The 20,005-nt window shown below is 40.1% G+C and overlaps 1 protein-coding gene across 3 annotated transcripts in view; it reads right to left on the minus strand.

Annotated features, from left to right (window-relative positions):
- Window positions 1-20,005, minus strand: part of LOC134455910 (mitotic spindle assembly checkpoint protein MAD1-like) — a 52,372-nt gene that overhangs the window by 15,591 nt on the left and 16,776 nt on the right. For all 3 annotated transcript variants that reach the window (XM_063207277.1, XM_063207276.1, XM_063207267.1), the window contains exons 13-14: window positions 14,112-14,237; window positions 9,855-9,996 (exon numbers count right to left, since the gene is read on the minus strand). In XM_063207277.1, the coding sequence (XP_063063347.1) occupies window positions 9,855-9,996; window positions 14,112-14,237 (268 nt within the window). The remainder of the gene's footprint in view (window positions 1-9,854; window positions 9,997-14,111; window positions 14,238-20,005) is intronic.

Consider the following 20,005-nt stretch of genomic DNA (forward strand, 5'->3'; position numbering starts at 1 on the left):
CTATGCTTTGGCCTTCAACATGTCTCGAGGTGAAGCATATTGTGTCGTCTGATTTTTAATTTAATTCTTTAAAGAAAAAAAAACCCTACACATTATATGCCTTGTCGGTGGACTGTTGATGCCTTACTTAATAGATCTAGAAGAGCAAAATATCACTCACACCATTAACGAGCGTTGCTCATGTCGAGAATGTTCAGCAGATTTAGAGGACTTGCCAGTTTTGACTCTCGGTTTTTGTGAGATGAATTTTCTACAAAAGTATTCGAGAAACACGCCCGAGGTTCTACCCAACCCAAATCCATCACAACAATTTGTATTACTTGCAAAATAGTACTTCAGAAGAAGTTGCAATGTTAACCTTTGCAGGCTTACTTATGTTAAAATGGTTAGCTGCCGGCTACTTTGCTCCAAAACGCACCCCTTGAATGCCAGTCACACTTAAACACACCCACTTAACACGAGTTCAAGTTCAAGTGCTTTATTTGTCACACATATTTTACATGTAGTGAAATTTAAAAAACGGCCATGATGACTCTGCATTTACATAAAAGTATACAAAAATAAATAAAGAGTTTCATTGCAAAATGGTGTATATCCGTATGTCCATTTTGGGAAATTGACATTTTTGTATTGGGCATTCCATTGCATTGCATTGCAAAATGCATTTTATATATGTTTAAAAATTATGTTCTCAAAATATTTGAATGGCAAGATGATATGACTTCTCAACAGTCTTTTCAAATTATAAAATGCAAAAGTCAAAATGGTGGATACACCATTTTTCAATGACTCTTCAAATATAGTACAAATGCACTGAAAATAAATATACATACTACATAGTAAAATAAGTCCAAAGAAACACAGGGTTAATTACCAAACCATTTGAAAACTTATATTTAAAAAAATCTGAGTTTAGACATCTGACTGCCTGTGGCCAAAAATTCCTTCTAGTCTTTCAGTCTTTATGGGATGCTACCGTATTATGTTTTTCTGCATATAAGTGCTAACATGTATGATATGTCTGTCTGTCGGTCTGTCTGTCTCTCTTGCTCATTCTCTCTCTCTCTCTCTCTCTCATGTCGACTGTTGATATGAAGAAGATGACGACGAGCTGGCTAGTTTACTATGAACAAAAAATAGTAAATAGCTGCAAGCTAATAACTGCAGCTGATGTAATGCAATATAATGTAATGTAATAACTGAAGCTGCAACAGTTCATATGGTTAGTAACGTTAACTGCAAATAAAAACATAGAAATTACATCTAAGTTTACCTAATGTTTCTCTTCGTCTTCGACCTGGCTCCCACATCTCCCGTGCAGGGTATCGGGGCAGTAGATCCGACACTTGTCCTGGACCGAGTGGACTTGTGCTTGGTGGTGGTACTAATAAATACACTAAGTCGGAGTGCTGCCACAATCATGTGTGTGCTAGCAGAACGTTTTCCCCAAAAACGTTGTTGCTCGCGGTCACGCAATGTCATGTAAAAAATATAAATAAAGTAGGAATAATGCTAAAAGCATGGAGTTTAACAACGCTTCACCACGTTCTATAGAAAAAGACAAGTAGTTTGTATCCACTTTTGGGGGAGTGTCTATGTTCCCACAGCCATTGGGTCCACAGCCCATTGGCCTCAAATCACAAAGACTATCTTTAATTTTTAGGCCCATTGGTCCCAGAGTCCATTGGTCCCAAAGCATATCCCTGCTGCTCCATGTTCCCACATTTCAAATGTAAGCCCTGTGTTCCATGGCAGGGAGAAAGGCATGTTCTCTTATAGGGTTTTCACACCTGGTCAGCCTTGGGCAGTCATGGGTAAGCGGTTAGGGCATCAGGGGCCGGATTCACAAAGCTTTCTTAAGAACTAAATAGTTCTTAACTGTCACTTTTCTGACTTAAGACAAAAGTTAAGAAGATTCCATATTCACAAACGGAATTCTGAAGTTGTTTCTTAACTTTCTTCCTAAGATTTTCCCCTAATAAAAAAGTTAAGAATATTGAGATTCTTGAAGACTATTTTCTAAAGATTTGTCTTAGTTTTCCTCTCAAATATAAGACAACCCTATACCCTGTCTTAACAGTCACATTTTATTTATTTGAACCCATTTTCACAAAACGGAATTCAAAAAAATATTTTTTAATGTAATATATGATTATTATGAATGTTTTGTGACTGTGTGAAATCTCTATTTTTTATATCTGTATTTTTTCAGTTAGTCTACAAGCTTTCATTCAATGTAACTTTTAGTGGCTTTACCTTAAGCCTATTGAATGTAGTCAGCTTGTTCAACTAAAATATTAACATAGGCCTACATTTTATATGGCTCTATTATACAAAATGTATATTACTGTAAATTACTATATTACTGTACTGTATATTACCTATTACTGTAAATGCAACAATAATAATATATTAATTAAATGTTATTAATGTATTTGTATTATTATTATTATTATTATTATTATTATTATTATTATTATTATTATTGTTGTTGTTGTTGTTGTTGTTGTTGTTATCATCACAACAATAATACTTATCATTGTAACTATGTTGTAGTAATAATGATGATAATGTATTAAATTATGTTTAGGAGCCAGCAGTTTTTTTTCTAGGCCTACATAGTGTTTGGAGTAGGTAGGTAGAATCCTGTTGATTGCCATGGCAACTAAGAAGCATTATTCTAAAAAGTTCTTAAGTGAGGAAGAAATTAAGAAGTTCTTAAGAACTGGCATTGTTCTTAAGAAAATATTGAAGAATTTCACTTAAGATAGATCTTAGGAACTTCTTAGTTTTTTTCTTAAGAATCTTCCTAAGATTTATCTTAAGAATAGTTTTGTGAATCCGGCCCCAGACTTGTAGTCCAAAGGTTGCCAGTTTGACTCCCAACCCGACAGGTTGGTGGTGGGAGTAATTAACCAGTGCTCTCCCCCATGACTGAGGTACCCTGAGCATGGTAGCGTCGCGTCGCACTGCTCCCTTGGGGCGCCATTGGGGGCTTCCCTCTTGCACGGGTGAGGCATGAATGCAATTTTGTTGTGTGTGCAGTGTGCAGTGAAAACTTGTGTGCTGTAGAGTGCTGTGTCACAATGACAATGGGAGTTGGGAGTTTCCCAGTTGAGCTTTCACTTCACTTTCACTTTCACTTCTAGAGGCCTGGGTCTGATCAAAAAAGAGGACTGAGACGCCCCTAAAAGCCTAACAGGACCAAATAGATTAGCCGGTTCTTTTTGTAATACACTCACAATATGAACAAAATGGAACTGAGGCCTTTTGCTGTTGAAGGGTACACCAATCTTTATGTCAAATGTACTACCATGTAATACCCTTTTTCACTACCTTTAGATTTTTTTTAACAACCATCACGACACTCCGATGCAAGTATTAACAAGACATCTTTTGTAATTTCTACCTCCTTAACACTTTTACTTCACTTTCAATACAATACACTTTCGTTTTTTTGCAAAAAGACGCCTGAAAGGGAGCAGTGCGGCTGGACGGTACCATGCTCAGGGTACCTCAGTCAAGGAGGAGGATGGAGGAGAGCACTGGTTAACTCATTGGCTGCCAGCCATTTTCATAAAAGAGTACCTCGGAGTGCCAGCCATTTTTCAGCATTTTGGGTGTTTTTTGGAGGCTCACAGAAAATTGAGTTCTGTGTCTATGTCAACACCATACCTATCAAAACACAGATTAGACGCTCATCTGTCATCAGAAAAAAACGGTGTCTCTCTACCCCTTTCCGTTCTTTCATAATCATCTGTTGAAATTAAGTGGAATTCGCCAAAATGCTGCTTTCCAGCCAAAAAGCTGAGAAAACGCCATTTGAAGTAGAACTATAACTGCAAACGTTTTTGCCCGTAATGGCATCGTCCTAACAACTCCAAACCTATCAGCTGCTATTACACAGTCTTCTGTCATCTGTAGCCTGAACAAAAAGATCATTTGTATGACCTTTTCAACCTAATAAACTGAAATATAACGGGGGGACTCGAAAACAAGGGTGTTTTGGTTTAGTTGCTGGCGCGCAGCATGGATCATGACAGCAGTTGCCCCTAACTCCGGTAACTCCCTACCTCTCCCTCTCCCTCTCCCCTCGTTGGAGAACGAATCACAGCTGGTTTATTTCCTCCAGAAATAGTACCGTGTTGTGTCTTGTGGTTGTGGGGAGGGAGGCAGGTAGGCAGGCAGCACCGCTTAGCGTAGCTTACTGCAGCTTCTTTGGCAGAGCGGACAATTTGCAGATTGATGATTACTGTCATCATGGTTCTGCTATAGTGATCTTGTCATATTGTTCAATGAATTTTCTTTTGATAAAGTACTGATCACACATCCAACATTTCACAAGCCGATTGGAGTGGTGAATGCTAGCTGGTCTGAGGCTAAGTGCAATGCTTTCTAATGTGAGCTGAATGCATCTGACCAGACACAAAGGCTACTCTGTTCCAAGAATCTGCAACCCCCCTGTCTTTTTTGATGATACAGTAAGCTGATCATACTATACAGATCCATAAAAATAACTGTGGATTGAGTAAAAAATAGTTGACTTACCAAGGCTCCTTTATTTAGGCTTAGTTGTAAGTTGTTAGCGATTTCGTGCTAGCTAGCTAGCTAGCTAGCGTAGCAAACTTTATACCCAAGTTACCTCAGTTGGGACCAAGGAGGTCATTGTTGGGACACATCACCACTAGTCCCCTGTTAGATGATATTTTGTAAGCAACATCCTGATGTTGTGTAGGCTGATCACATTATCCAAAATGAAAGGTTGTCACACAGATCATCTCATGGTGTATTTTGGGCAAGTTAGCTACAATGCCTTCTAGCTAGATAGCAACAGGGGATTGTATTTTGGTCATGAGAGGAAGGTTTTTTTTGGTCAGGGTCTGACACTAAAATCAGTAGCCTACCTGTGTTAAAATCAGAGGGCAAGAAAGTAGACTACTGTCACAGGTGCTTTACTTTCAAAAATGATTTTGCTATGCTACTTTTGAGATTATATTATATAATAGTAAAAAAGGGGTGTTTTTGTCTTGACATTTCATCTTGCTCTGAGCTAAAGCCCTGCCTTGACTGTTCCTAAGGACACTTCTGCCACCTACAGGAACAGTTAGAAAATGCCTATAGGCTTGAAATTCATACAGAAGATAGGTCAGACCGTCCTCGAGGCCTGGCTGTAAAAAAACGCAATTGTCGGCGAACGTCGTCGAAGGTAGGGGGCGTCACTATTTGAAATAACGTCATTCGACGGCCAAGGCAGCCAATGAGTTAATTACTCCCCCAACCAACCTGGCAGGATGGCAACCTGAGGCCCTAACCGCGTATCCATGACTGCCCTTATACTGCCCTTAGATACAGAATCAATACATTTTTTGTCAAAAAGGTACAAGAAAAAAATAATACCTCGGTTTTCAAAAAATAATACCTTTTGACCAAATTTACTACTTTTAAGGTCATTCAATTTTGGCTTTTTAATTCATCACCTTTTAATACTTTTAAAACCCTGCATACACCCTGTGTTGGTTCACTTTTTGGTCCACCTAAAGAGGACTGAATTCGGTTCACTTGAAGGGGACTAAGTGTGAAAATGCCAATAGTTTACTCGGATATGTGGAATCAAGGAGTTGTGGAACATAGGGCCTATATTTGAATAATTTCTTAAGAATGTGAGAATATGGAGCAGCAGGAGTACGGTGGGACCAATGGGCTGTGTAAACAAACCTGACCCTCAATTTTTCTATCTTTACAACTGCACTTTTCAACTTCCTCCACGTTTTCCCCCAAGACAATATGGAGGAATGTTGACGTTCCTGTAAAAGTTTATGCAATATAACTATGATAATATTGCTTTGGAAATTAACAGTGATATCTATGCCTTGTGCATGTAGTGTTAGAATCATGAGTGCTTGATTACGGACTCCGATTACTCTGCTCTGCCTAAAGCCTGGCTCAAACTACACTACTAGCGATTGTGTGTCCGATTTTGGTGTCGGGGTGCACCGCACACTAGAAGAGAATCGCAACTGTCAATCTTGTCGCTGCTCGCAGTCACCGAGACAATGCCCGACGTTCTATTTCCAATCGCAAATATCAAACACTGTTTGATTTCTAAGATTTGCGATTGCCGACTCTTTGAGCTGCCAAAGTTCTATCTTGGAACGTCGCTCACGTCGAGGAAATCTTTCCCGGCAATCGCTTGCGATGGTCCTGGGAGGTAACGTTCCATCGATTGTCGTAAAGGGGGTTTTCAGCCGAGAATCGACGCGATAGTCGTGTAGTTTGAGCCGGGCTTAAGAATGGCGAGAGTATAAGGAAATAACGTGGTTGCACCTCCTTTTTATGCTTATTTTTATTGAATGTCTCGCAAAAACACAATTCGGGTCATTTTCTCATTTGCAGTCGCGATGTTGAGTGGGTAAAAGTCCCTAAAAGTTGCTGTGCTTAGGCTGACAGCAGGGAAAATTTATTATTTTAGCATCAGCAAAGCAGAAGGCCACAATAAAAAGCAGAGGATAGGAGGTTAGATATTGAGCTCTACCAAAACAGTTGCTTCTCCACTATGTCACATCGCAAACAGAAGCTTTGGCTGGTTGCTCTCCCTGATAAAGGCTGAATATTTTGCCGCTTTGCCATCTCTTAATACTTTTACCGGCAGCACTTTATTCCTACAGCTATATAAATAAATTAGAAGAAGACACACCAGAACACAGGTGGTGCTATGCATAAAGGAAACAACTTTACCAACATAGGAATAGGCAATTTCAGGCCTGCCACAAGGAACATTGTGCAAATCCAGAAAATGTGTCAAATTAGTTTCAATATTACAGAAATGTAACAGTAGGACAAGGCCAGAAAAGGCTGTGCCGAAGTTTAAACCAAAGATTTTATTAGTCCCAATAGAACATCTCTGCTGTCACTGCCTTGAACATGTCTCTACCCAGGGCCGTTGGAGCTGCTCAAAGATGATTGGCTCTCGACAAAGTAGGTGGAGTTCCCGATTTCTCTGGAGCTCAGAAACTATATGTATATTGCTTGTGGCCTGAGCAACGCTGAAGGTGTTGCGTCACTAAAAGGGTGTAGCATGGCTAGTGTAATGGCCATTAACGACAGTGAAACGTCTCACATGGTGGTAGAGGACGACAACACAGGAAACTACTTTGGCGTGTAAATAGGTCTTTGTGCTTAATGACAAGTCCGAACCACTGTAGTTGAGGTCAAGAAGAGTATTCATGAGCAATTTATAATAGTGTTACGACAGCCTGCAGTCATAATCTTCAATAGAGTGATCATTTCATACCTTTAATAGAGAATTTTCCTACCTCACACTTTCAAGATTTTTCATTCCAGGGTAGTGTGTGTGTGTGCGTCTGGGTGCGTGTGTGGTTTTGGATGTTCACCCACAGACGATGACAACAAGATGACAGTAATTGATAAAAACTTGATCATATCTACTGAGATCCATAACGACAGCTATTTCATCATCAGATCAAATTGCAAACGATAGCAAATGATAACATGGCATATAGTAACCACACTTAAAGTGATACTGTCCCATTTTTAGAAATAAGCTTATTTTAGACCTCCCCTTGAGTTAAATAATAGGGTTTTACCGTTCTCCTGTACTTTCAACCGATCTCGGGGTATGGCAGTGCAAATTTTACCTCCATGCTAGCAGTTAACATTGAATCCTATGAGACCAGCTCGCGGCTAACTGGTCTCATAGGACTCAATGTTAACTGTTAGCTTGGAGGTAAAATTTGCACTGTCATAACTAGAAAACGGTTGAAAGTACAGGAGAGCAGTAAACCCCTATTATTTAACTCAAGGGAATGTGTAAAATAAGCTTATTCCAAAAATGGGACAGTATCACTTTAACTGAAAGGGACCATTTTGTGACTATTTTATGTTAACTCTCCAATGTACCATTGGGTACAACCAAATAGGTGATTTTCTGTACTTCGTGTACATAGTTCATATATTTTAAGACAATTGTAGATTAAAAAAATAAATATTCTAAATCTGCAACATGAGCAGGATAGAAGGCTTCAATGTGACGCGTTTGACGGAAATCATTTCTTCGCGGAGGTAACTTCAGTTCTTAAGCCTCTACCTCACCAAACCTGACCGTTTCGCTAGCCTGGTTTTACCAGACCACATGAATTACTTCGTAATTCATTTTTCGGTCTGGATCCTCGATGCCCTGGAGCACTTGGGTGGGAGGAGTGATCTCAGTTCTGGTTTGAAATGAGCTCTGATCAATCGCTGACAGTTGATGTTCATGACGTATGTTATTATTCTCCTAAGTTCGTTCGCTTACTGGCCGCTAACACGGGTCGTCTGGTAGACGCCTGAAAACCCTCCCCAGAAAAGCATAATCAGACCATTTATGAATTACGAAGCAATTCAAAATGAATGGTCTAGCTGGTCATGCTAGTGTTTCGCCAAACTACTCGTGAGGGCGTTACGGTTTCCTCACCCAGCCATCTGAGGCTTGTGAACGTCAGAAGCATTTATGAATCAATGAGCCAATCAGGATCGCGGGGTGAGATGTTCCATAAATGGGCGTTATGGCTCTTCTTCCACCTTCTTCGTTGTCAGCTGCGTCATGGATCGAGTCCAATGTCTTGATATGACACTAACATACTAAAGTCACTACTGTGATGATATGACTTTCACTACTGCCAAATGGTAAATGTTGTTATTATTATTATTATTATTATTATTATTGTTGTTGTTGTTGTTGTTGTTGTTGTTGTTGTTGTTGTTGTTGTTGTTATATATTACAGTCACTAATGCCAAATGGCAATTGTTCACAAATGGTCTTGTAGCATTGATATTACTATGATATAGTCTCTTAATATACTCTTCATATTCAATGCATCATGACATTCTGTTTCTGAGTGTGTGCGCATGTGTGTATGTGAGACTGTGAGTGTGTGAGAGCAAGCAATAGAGCAAAAGAAGGAGAACGAAAGAGAGGGAGAGAGAAAGAGAGGGAGAGAGACTGCTCCTAACCTATTCAAAGGCATGTCTGGAGGTCAGTGTTTGAGTGTGAGTGTGTGTGTGTGTGTGTGTGTGTGTGTGTGTGTGTGTGTGTGTGTGTGTGTGTGTGTGTGTGTGTGTGTGTGTGTAGCAGAGACTTTTATTTATTATTATTTTTTTAATTGCTGTATGGGAGTAGCCTGGGAACTCCCATACTGCCTTTAGTTCTACAAAATCGTTTCGATCTGAAAGACACTTGTGATTAGGTCTGGTGTTAACCAGGCAAGTCTGGGAGTGCCATTACGGAAATCGACTATGGTTTACTATGGCATTAATATGATTATCATGGTTCTACCATGGTATGTCATGATTACTCTAAGTACTCTGAACCTACCATAATTGTACTATGGATTACTATGTTATTACTATGATTTTTATGTAGTAACCATGCCACGATTACTCAACCTTTACGAAAATTGACCATCCATTATCCATGGTAGTAAACATGGTTTCACAGTAGTATTTCATGGTGATTCTAATAACTATGAACCTACCATAGTTCTACTGTGGTTTATCCACAGGAGTACAGTAGCTGTCATAGTAGCCCTTACAAAGATTAACCATGGTTCTACTATGAACACTAACCAAGATTTTACCGTAGATTTACCATGTATTACAGTTATTCATGGTTTTTAGGGTAACATGTATACTCTTTGCCATAAACCATGGTTTTCCCGCCAAACCATATTTTTTAAAAACATGGTTGTGTGTGTGTGTGTGTGTGCTTCCATGTGTGTGTGTGTGTGTGTGTGTGTGTGTGTGTGTGTGTGTGTGTGTGTGTGTGTGTGTGTGTGTGTGTGAGAGAGAGAGAGACTCACCTTCCAGCCGCATTCCCACCCTCAGGCACTTTTGGAATCTGCAGTGGGCGCATCGCTGCCGCGTGAACTTGTCGATGTGGCAATCCTGATTACCGTGGCAACTGTATCGCTTCCCATTCTGAACCGTTCTCTTGAAGAAGCCCTGGTACACACAGGCAGGAGTTTGCATTGTTAACAGGAAACCTCTTGAATCTGATAGTGAAATAGCTACTTATAGAACTACCCGGTTTGCAGGCTCATGTAAGATGTTGCCGTTATGACATTTCCCAAACCGTTACGTCCGCAATAACAGGACAAAGGGAGGCCTATTTAGCCAGTCCCACCAGGAAATCGCTGGCATTTTCTCAAAAAATCGCGGTCGGAATTGGCAGATGGTGCACAAGGATTTCCAGAAAATCGCGATAAAAGTTGCGGAACTTCTTACTGTGTTGTTGCGATTTTGTTGCGCCATGAAGTGAAAGGTGCGATTTTTGTTGCGATTTTTAATGCGTTTCCCCACGCTTGGAAGTAAAGGACACTGCCACATTCCAGTCCTTTGGTGTTTTTATATTATTTTCAGTGGTCATTTTGGTAGGCTATTTTTGAGGTAGGCTTGGTTGCCTAGGTAGTAACCTCAAGCTGCGTAAATAAGCTGTCTAAATATTTTTTAGCTTAATGGTGATGGACATTGATTGTTGAACATTAGGCTGTTCAAGCAGTTGAAATAAAAAAGCATACACTGCTGACAACAACCGAACCACAGGACTTAATCTATTATTTTATATCATGGCATTCTCCAAAGACTATGCCTATTTAATCCGTTTTGCTTTCCCTGTCCTTTATGAACGCGCTTGCGTTCAGCCCCCGAAGGCTGTTATGTTCCGCTCCTATGCTTGCGAGACGGTCACTTTCCCAAGGTGAAGTGTTCCAGCCTTGCCCCAACCAAGGATGTTTCCATAGGCTATGGCCTGATATGCAGGGCTAATATGCACCTCAACTCAACGCGCTTAAAATGCATGTGAAGCTTGCGCTTCTCAGTCTAGAAAGAGTAGTCTATCGGTAACATTCTTTGCATTGACCACCATCGGTTGAGTTTTACAATCAATACAAAAAAGACACGTTTATAGCCTACATGGTTTTGTCATCCAGCATGCAATCGAAAATAGGCGAGTGGCTACTTCATCCCCAAACCTTAGTTAGGCCATTAGCAGAGAACTGTTGGTCTTGCATTAATCAAAGGAGCTCTACGTTCATGTCTGTTCAGGACAGTCTTGCAAAGAGACAACCGACTATGTCGAATAATTGGTCAAGGCGCGAAAAGGGGAATACTTCAGGGCTATTGGAAAAAAATGAATAAACTAAAGCGGAAGCACTGTTGCCCGCGTCGCTTGCGCAGGCTATAAACAAGCTATGCGCCCCGAACATCACTGCTTGTTGTTCGATGACTTGAATCGAAACATTTATAAGGACATCAGGGCTATCTTATTGATTCCTGGAATACTGCCTCAGCCAGCTGAAAGCAGAGTAGCAGTGTCCCATGTGTCAAATGGTAAGATAATGCCATTCCTGTCTTCATTTAATGTTTTAAAACTCAGCCTTCCCTTGACACACTCATGTCGGCTACATCATATCAGTTCAAACGCAATCTTTAATGCAGCCTATCGTGGAGTTAAAATGTTATGCGAGGTAGAGGTTGCAAGGGTGTCCGTAGGTCTTGATTGATAGCCTACCTGGTGTTGGAGGTAGGGCCTAATCAACTGGCCTACATAAATGTGTTGTAGTCTATTCCTTAGTTTTAGTTGAATATCCTAGGCCTATTTGTATTCCCGAGTGTTAAAAGCAGGACAGCCTGGACGTTGCAACCTCGGCTGTTGAAGTATTCGTTTTCGCTATCGTTGTCACGTTTGCATACTAAAATGCAATTTAACTCCAAGTATGTATTTAATAACTATTGGCTATACTGCCCTACAAAGGCAAAGAACCTTAACTCACCAGAATATGAAACTGAGAAAAGTGACTTCAAAGTTTCAGTTTTGTTATCCTCTGTCCAGATGAAAGTATAATAGTTATAGCTCCCAAAATTTGACAGTTGGTTACTATAAAGGAGATATATATGTATAGCAAAAAATATTTAGTTCAAATGTGAATTTTGACAGTTATTTGGCAGTTAAGGTATTCTGCCTTTGTATCATGGGCCAACAGTGAGGAGTCATGCTGAGCCAAAAGGCAGTAACTGCCATATTTTTTCCCCCTTTTTCTCATTTTAACTGTAATTATAAATTTTATAAGAAACTATAAGCAAGGTCTGGTCATAATGTCTGTTTTAAATTACATAGATGACATTTAGATGTCCTATTTAGTGAGATTAGGATATGGCGGGAATGTGTTTACATTGCATTGAATTACATTACATTTCATTATATCTCCAAATTGTTCAGATAAACAGCCTGACAGACAAATTACTGTGTAGAAAGACTAATATATAATGAAAAAATACACAACATACTTTGAAATTGAAGAAAATATAATCAAAATTGAATGAAAGGCTATATTTATAAAATGGCAGTTGGAAGTTAAGGTTCTCTGCCTTTGAATCATGGGCGAAAAATAAGGAGCCGTACCAAGGCAAACTACCTTAACTTCCTATTTTCTTTATTTTGACATTAAAAACATTCAAATTGGCTCACTATATTTATTCACATGATAAAGGTGGTCTGAAATACCCCATAAATGACATTATCTCAATTTTGACACATTGGCTACAGAAACTGAAAGGGAATCACAGATGCGGAAATTGTAACCACTGAGAAAATGTAGCTAAATCATGTACTTTTGTGGATGTGTTTACTGGACAGAGTTTCATGCCTTTGCCAACTGTAACACCACTTTTGTAGTCTACAGGCTGGAGTGTGAGTGTGGATGCTTTTACATCGGCAGAACAAAAAGAAGACTGAAGGACAGGGTGGCGGAACACAAGAATGCCATCAGGACAAAAAATCCTGCCTATCCTATGGCAGTCCATTATCAACAGGCCGCACATCCCTCTGTCTCCTCCCTAAAGGTGATGGTGATAGACGTGGTGCCCAAACCTCTCAGAGGTGGGGACCACCTGAGAATCCTCCTCCAGAGAGAAACATTCTGGATTAGTAAGCTGAAGGCTACCTCCTTCCCAGGCTTGAATGAGGAATGTGACTTTTCTCCCTTTCTGTGACATATGTTTGAAAGAAGTGTGATGAATTGTTTTTTGTTTAATTATCTGTTGTCATTTTCTTCTTTTTTTTCCACTCTCCCCCGTTTTTGAAATGTATGTCTTCTCTTTCTTACTAGTAATGGTTTTTAGTCATTCTTGTCAGCCAATTATTGAACATGCTTACTGGTCACATGATGTGACAAGATAGGAAGACTCCACCCCTTCTGACACCTATGGGTGCCTTTTTAACCTTTGACCTACTTTCTTTGTCTATGCCCTGATGAAGGCCAATATGGCCGCAACGCGCAGGCCCATGTGCTTTTAAACTAATTTTGCCATGTTAAATTAAAGGCTTTTTTATATTTTTCTCAAATCTCAGAGTGCCTCTGCTTTTTCCTTCCTTTTTTGGACCTACACTTCACCCGGTACAGATGAGCACCTGAGTAATATTACCCTGCAAAGTCTCCTGAGCGCTTTAAGCCCTTTAGTGTCTTCTCATTGATTTTAAGGTCTTTTGCCTTTGTAGGGCAGTATAGGCCTACAATTCTGTGAAAGTAGTCATCTTTCCATGGGAATAGCAAAGTCCAACACACTTATTTCTCTCCCTCCACAAGCTCCAGCAAGGGGAGGGAAAAAACAGCACTGTCCATGCGCTTCCTAACAGGTGGCGACCCCACCACTAGTCTCACAGCCACCCTTAATGCCTTAGGCCTATTTGTTTCAGCAAACCATGTTCTTCCACAAGGACCATTCCCAGATAGTAACATGTTCATGGCAACACGTTACATGTTTATGGCAACACGTTATGGCAACATGTTTAACGCAACACGTTACGGACATGGATTGGTTCAAAGTTGCGGGAAATCGCGGTGATTGGTTTCGCGGGAATTCATTGAAGTTGCGAAAAACACAGCGATCGCAACAACGCGATTTCCTGGAGGGACTGTTTAGCACAGTAGTATGAGAAGGATTCAGAAGCTTTCGCAGGTGAGGAGGCCGTAGTGACGTACCGACGCATGCACGCACGCAGGCGCGCACACGCACACATGCACACACACATGCACATGCCCACACACACACTGGTGTACCTTGCAGCTTTCGCAGGTCAGGAGGCCGTAGTGGTATCCGGACACCTTGTCTCTGCACACGGGACACAAGTCGACTCCAGACCGATCCAGACTTTCATCCATACAGCCCAGCATCAACCGCTCTTGCTAACAAGAGACACACACACACACGTTAGCATTAGGCTACACAAACACTTTAGCATTAGCCCCCCGAGCCATCAAGACTCTTGTCCATGCAGCCCAACATCAACCACTCTTGCTGATCACTCACTCACTCACTCACTCACTCACTCACTCACTCACTCACTCACTCACTCACTCACTCACTCACTCACTCACTCACTCACTCAAGTGTTAATTTTGTCATCCATTTTTCAGTTTAGTCTTAGTCTTAGGCTGCGTCCCATTACTACCACTTCCACTTTCACTTGAACTTCACCTCATTTGGAGTGAAATTAAAAAGCGAGTCATTCCCTCGAGAATAAAGAGAAGTCAAATTTTTCCCTACAGATTGGGACAGACTTCAGGTGGTGACGTAGAGCTACTCAAGTACACATTTTCATAAAAGATCTTCCTCCAATATGCCTGCTGTTCCATTAAATTATATTTATTTACGCAGCAAATACGAATGGACCGTTTGTAATTTTCAACAGGAAAGGTGTGAGGGAGTTTCCGGATCCAGTCCACTCCCATTGTTTACACTTACAGCCAGGGAAGAAGCCACTCGTGTTGTGCCCCTATGGGACAAGACACTGCATTTATCAATAAATCGTTCACAAGCACACTGTAAATCTGCATTTGTTGGTGTTTTTGTAAACAAGGAATATAATCTGCATTTATTGGTGAGTCATTTAATATCTGCTGATTTCTCAAATGCAAGGTAAGCTACTAGCCAATACCACTGCCATCAGTGCCAAAAGCTAAAGCCAGGCTAATTAGCGAACTCTATTGTCCATACTGCTCTGAAGTGAGGAGATCTTGCTCATGATGTGGACTTTAATCCGCAATTTAGGGAGCCATTTCATGTTAAATCCGTCTAGACTAATTATTAGGCAGAAGCAAACTTTTCCAAAGTTCATAGCAACCGTTAGCTACCGCTAATTGTGCTAAGCTAACTAGCGAACACTAATGTAGGCCAACCAGCGAACAAAACGTGATGTTTTTTTTAAGTAAGGGGGTCTTATTTTGTCTTTATAATCTGTTTTCATACGTTTTACTTTTTATTTTCGAATAATATTCAAATATTGGCCATATATTTCCAAGTAGTGAATTCGCTGTTCCCTCTGCTAGGACGCCATGTTTTTTGTTTTTTTTTGCTTTTGCCGGAGGGGTTCGCACAGCATTCTGGGTAATGTGTTCTTTCACTCGGTCGTTAGGGGGGGTCCTACCCACACTCGGTCGAAGTGGAATTTTAAGTGGATTTTTTGCACTTTAACTCGCCTCCCTAAGAAACGGGACACCCTACACTTTCACGGGAACGCGCAAAAGCGAGTGTTAGGGCTCAAAACGAGTGGAAGTGGTAGTAATGGGACGCAGCTTTAGTCTTGTGTCGAAGTCCATTCTTAGTCTTAGTCACTTTTAGTCTTTCAAAAATCATTTTTGTTTAGTTATTATTTAGTCGACTAAAAGACCTCAACATTTTTGTCTAATTTTAGTTTAGTCATTATTTAGTCGACTAAAAGTCCTCAACATTTTTGTCTAGTTTTAGTCTAAACATTTTAGTCTTTACCTTAACCCTATCCAGACCGGGGGGGGGGCAAAAAGTGCCCGCACCAACTTTGATGTCGTATAACTCTTGAATGACTAAAGCTATGACTACGAAACTTTGTGACTTTTCCTAAAATGAAGTTGGCTACAATTTGATACCAAAATATTAGGTCTATCCTTTTTATTGTTGCCATGGCAACGGTTTTCTGACGGGTACACCTGCCCAAAAATCACTGATTTAAGTCTCATCATCGTCACTTTTCATATTTTTTTACATTTTCATTAGCATCAGACACCCTTGTGAACATTTGAAGTGGTCTGATGCACATAATAACCAAAATTGATATGCATTACCCAAGTTAGATGGAAAATACATTACGGTGACATTTTGGGCAATAAAATCAGGAAATGATGTCATAATGACGTCATAATATCCAATAATGATATCATTCATAGATCTTTGGCTGAAGATCATCCCCTCCAAGTTTGGTGGTCATACGGCATTCGGTTCCCAAGTTATTAGGGGGGGGGTCAAAAGAGCCCCCCCCCGGTCCCAGGTATGCCAAAAAAGCCCGGTCTGGATAGGGTTAAATCACAATACAATAAAACACAGGGCCTTTAGTAATGCACTAGGACTTGGTTATTGTCATTCTGGTAATAGCACATTTATAACACTGTGTCTTAAAGGGATACTATGTAGACTTATATGCCAATGTCAGGCCTGTCTCTAAATCTAACCTAGCTAATCTTTTGATGAGAATGTTTTTAATCCCACTGTGCCAGCAGTCAATAGTGCATACAAATGTGAATATGTCGCTGGTGCTACATAATCGTAAAGGGATTTTTGTTTGAGAAGCTTCTCCCCCAATATTTGTTAGGGTCAGTCTGCTAAAAGTTTCATTCAGGATTTTCTGACAGTGGGGTGCGAAAGTGGTCCAGAGCATTAATTTACTAATGACTCAAATAAGTATCGGTGGATGGATTCAGCTGTAATTAATAATTTCTTAATCCCATAGTGTCCCTTTAAAGGTTGATTACCAATTAACAATTAATTTATAGGTTTTAGTTGTGGTTGTACCAATTTATGTCTGAGCCCCCAAAAAAGTCTACGTCTTAGTCGTTTTTAGTCTTTCACAAATCATTTTTGTTAGTCAGAATTTAGTCGACTAAAAGTTAGTTCTTAGTCTTAGTCGCTTTTAGTCTTTCACAAATCATTTTTGTTTAGTCTTTATTTAGTCGACTAAAAGTCCTCAACATTTTAGTCTCGTTTTAGTCTTTCACAGATCATTTTTGTTAGTCAGAATTTAGTCAATTAAACTCTCAAAAGGTTAGTCGACTAATATATTTAGTCTTAGTCTAGTCGACAAAATTAACACTGACACTCACTCACACTCACACTCACACACACACACACACACACACACACACACACACACACACACACACACTCACACTCACACTTACACTTACACTTACACTTACACTTACACTTACACTCACACACACACACACACACACATATTAGTATTTGACACCTGAGCCATCCAGTCCCCCATCCATTACAAATAATAATGAGGCAGAGACCTTCCCGCTAAAACCATGAAGCATGTGTATGTGTATTTGCATTAGTCATTATATCAGCGGCTTTAGCAGTGAAAGAAAACCCAGCTCGGAACTCCAACTCCCACTGTCATTGTGACACAGCACTCCACAGCACACAACTGTTTAGTGCACACAAAGAAATTGCATTCATGCCTCACCCGTGCAAGGGGGCAGCCCCCAATGGCGCCCAAAAGGGAACCGTGCGGTGGGACAGTACCGTGCTCAGGGCTCCTCAGTCATGGAGGAGGATGGGGGAAGAGCACTGGTTAATTACTCCCCCACTACCAAGCCCTGTACAACATCTAGGTCGCACGCCGCACACACACACACACACACACACGCACACACTAAGGCTGTAACGATATTTCACCAAACCGAGGGATCGCGGTACGCAGACCCACAAACCCCTATCGCGAACCTTCCTCTCAGAACTGTGATGCGCCCTTTAAAAGTTGTAACCTCAGTCTAGAAAACAGCAGGCTACATGCAGGAAAAAGTTCACATATGCGCTTAAAAACCAGTACAAAAAGGGCGCACACGTGTGAGAAACTTCCATTCACCCCTTTCTCTTATTAAGTGCTGCGTCCAACCAGCACGTGGATATACTGTAACTCATTTTGGAAAAGAGCGCTTCATTTGTTGTTATGCATTGCCTGAGCAACCTCCGCATGACGAAAAACTTGGGCAAAAATCGGAAGGTGAAGCACAGAAATAAACTACAGACCAAGAAGGCTTTTACAAACGTGCCAAGATTTTTTGATTTATGCATGCGTCGATGTGTGGTGAGTGATTGAGTTTGGAGCGGAGAGAGGAGAGAGGGGGAGAGAGAGAGAGAGGGCGAAATGCTCTGCCTGACCGAATTCATAAACCAGTCTGAAATCGCTAGTAAATGGAGCTACCCGAAGTCAGAAAAACGTTAAGGTTGAGCAGGATAGTCTATTAGGCAGCATTATTGTCACCCGCATTAGGCATTAATATACTACTAGATATTGTAAAATTAACGTCTGCCTAGCGCATTCATTCTCCCTCTTGACAAAATGTCAAATCACAAAGCCAAAAAAGGACAACGTGTGTGTTGCATAGCAGTGAGAGTTTTCGAGTTTTGATTGTAGCCTAGGCTACATGTTATGGGCGTGCGTTGCTGCACGATCAAAAAAAATAAATAAAATATTAAACATCAAAATTAAGCGTTGCTTTAATGATTAAGTAACTTAATCATATTTCATACAACATGTTTCCTGAGGACCTGTGACCAGTGTTGTTTTCAGGTAGGCTAATGTTTGGATATTAATGATTGTTTGATAATGTGAGACAGTCAATAAGCTTCCTACTTGCACCCTGACCTTTCTCTCTCTGTCTCGGTCTCTCTCACATGATCAGCATCTCGGCATATGATCTAAGCCTATAAATAATTAGCCTATTTTTCCTTGGTGAACTAATATCCCTTATTTCACTGTGTTGTGGTTGATGTCAACACCTAGAACAGGTTGCAAGCCTAGCTGCTACATCATTTAGTAGACTAGACCTACAATATTAATGTAGCCTATAGACAGGTAAATGCAAAAACTAATTAAAAGGTGATGTATTTATATATACTGTATATATATATTTTTTTTTTCTTATATATAGTATAGGCCAAAAGTATGGACTCACCTTCTCATTTAATTAATTCTCGTTATTTTAGTGGCTTTTTAAAGAACATAATACATTTTCAGAAAGGGCATGATTTCTGTGCATGAACACATGTATACATTTTTGCTTAACAAACAATGAAAATATATACAAAATAAAAACAATTATTTAAAAAATATCAAAAAATGCCAAACAGTGACGTCAACACAGTAAAACTGAGGCCCCCACATGTTTCAACAAGCTTATTTTCTGTCTATTTTCAAGTAAAAATACCCAGTCATTCGAGTTCATTTTAATTTATACAAGCAATACAAGACAGATTTTCTTGATCTGATAATAGGTCACTTGGTCAGCATAGCTGGTTATCTAGGTGAAACAGTGATACAAAAAGTAAAAGTAAAAGTGAAAAACCCTGCCACAAATTCCCTCCAACACAGTTTTGACCTCTCCAAGTAACTGGCTGTGAATCAATATCATATCAAGAAAATATCTGTAAAATGCTTGTATTGACAAGTGTTTAAAACTAGGTTTTAGGTCTCAAAATTCCAGTTCTACAATTCTAGTGAGTTATAGGAGGACTTTAATGTTCAATTAGGATTGACATGACTGTCTGGGCATTTTTATTTCAAATAAGGCAAAAAAACTAGAAAAGTGCTCCGAGAGCACATACCTCCGCCAAGGCATGGCATAATTAGATGATTGACAAAAATACTCACTTTGCCAATATGAATGACTATATTCCTGTGTCAAATTTTCAAAATGACACATTCATGTCAGTTCAGTCATTTGCAAAATCAACCTGCTTTGAAAGCTTGTGATCATGCGCTAATATAACTGTAGCCTAATTAGTGAAGGGAATGTAATGATTTTGACCAACAAAACTGAAACAACCACAGAAGGCCTATTTTTTTTTGCCTACGATGGTATATGCATCATTCTCATGGGCCACTGGTTGATCTTGGCGCTGTCGGCTG

Source organism: Engraulis encrasicolus, chromosome 1 (assembly GCF_034702125.1).
Source record: "Engraulis encrasicolus isolate BLACKSEA-1 chromosome 1, IST_EnEncr_1.0, whole genome shotgun sequence".
Lineage (NCBI taxonomy): Eukaryota > Metazoa > Chordata > Actinopteri > Clupeiformes > Engraulidae > Engraulis > Engraulis encrasicolus.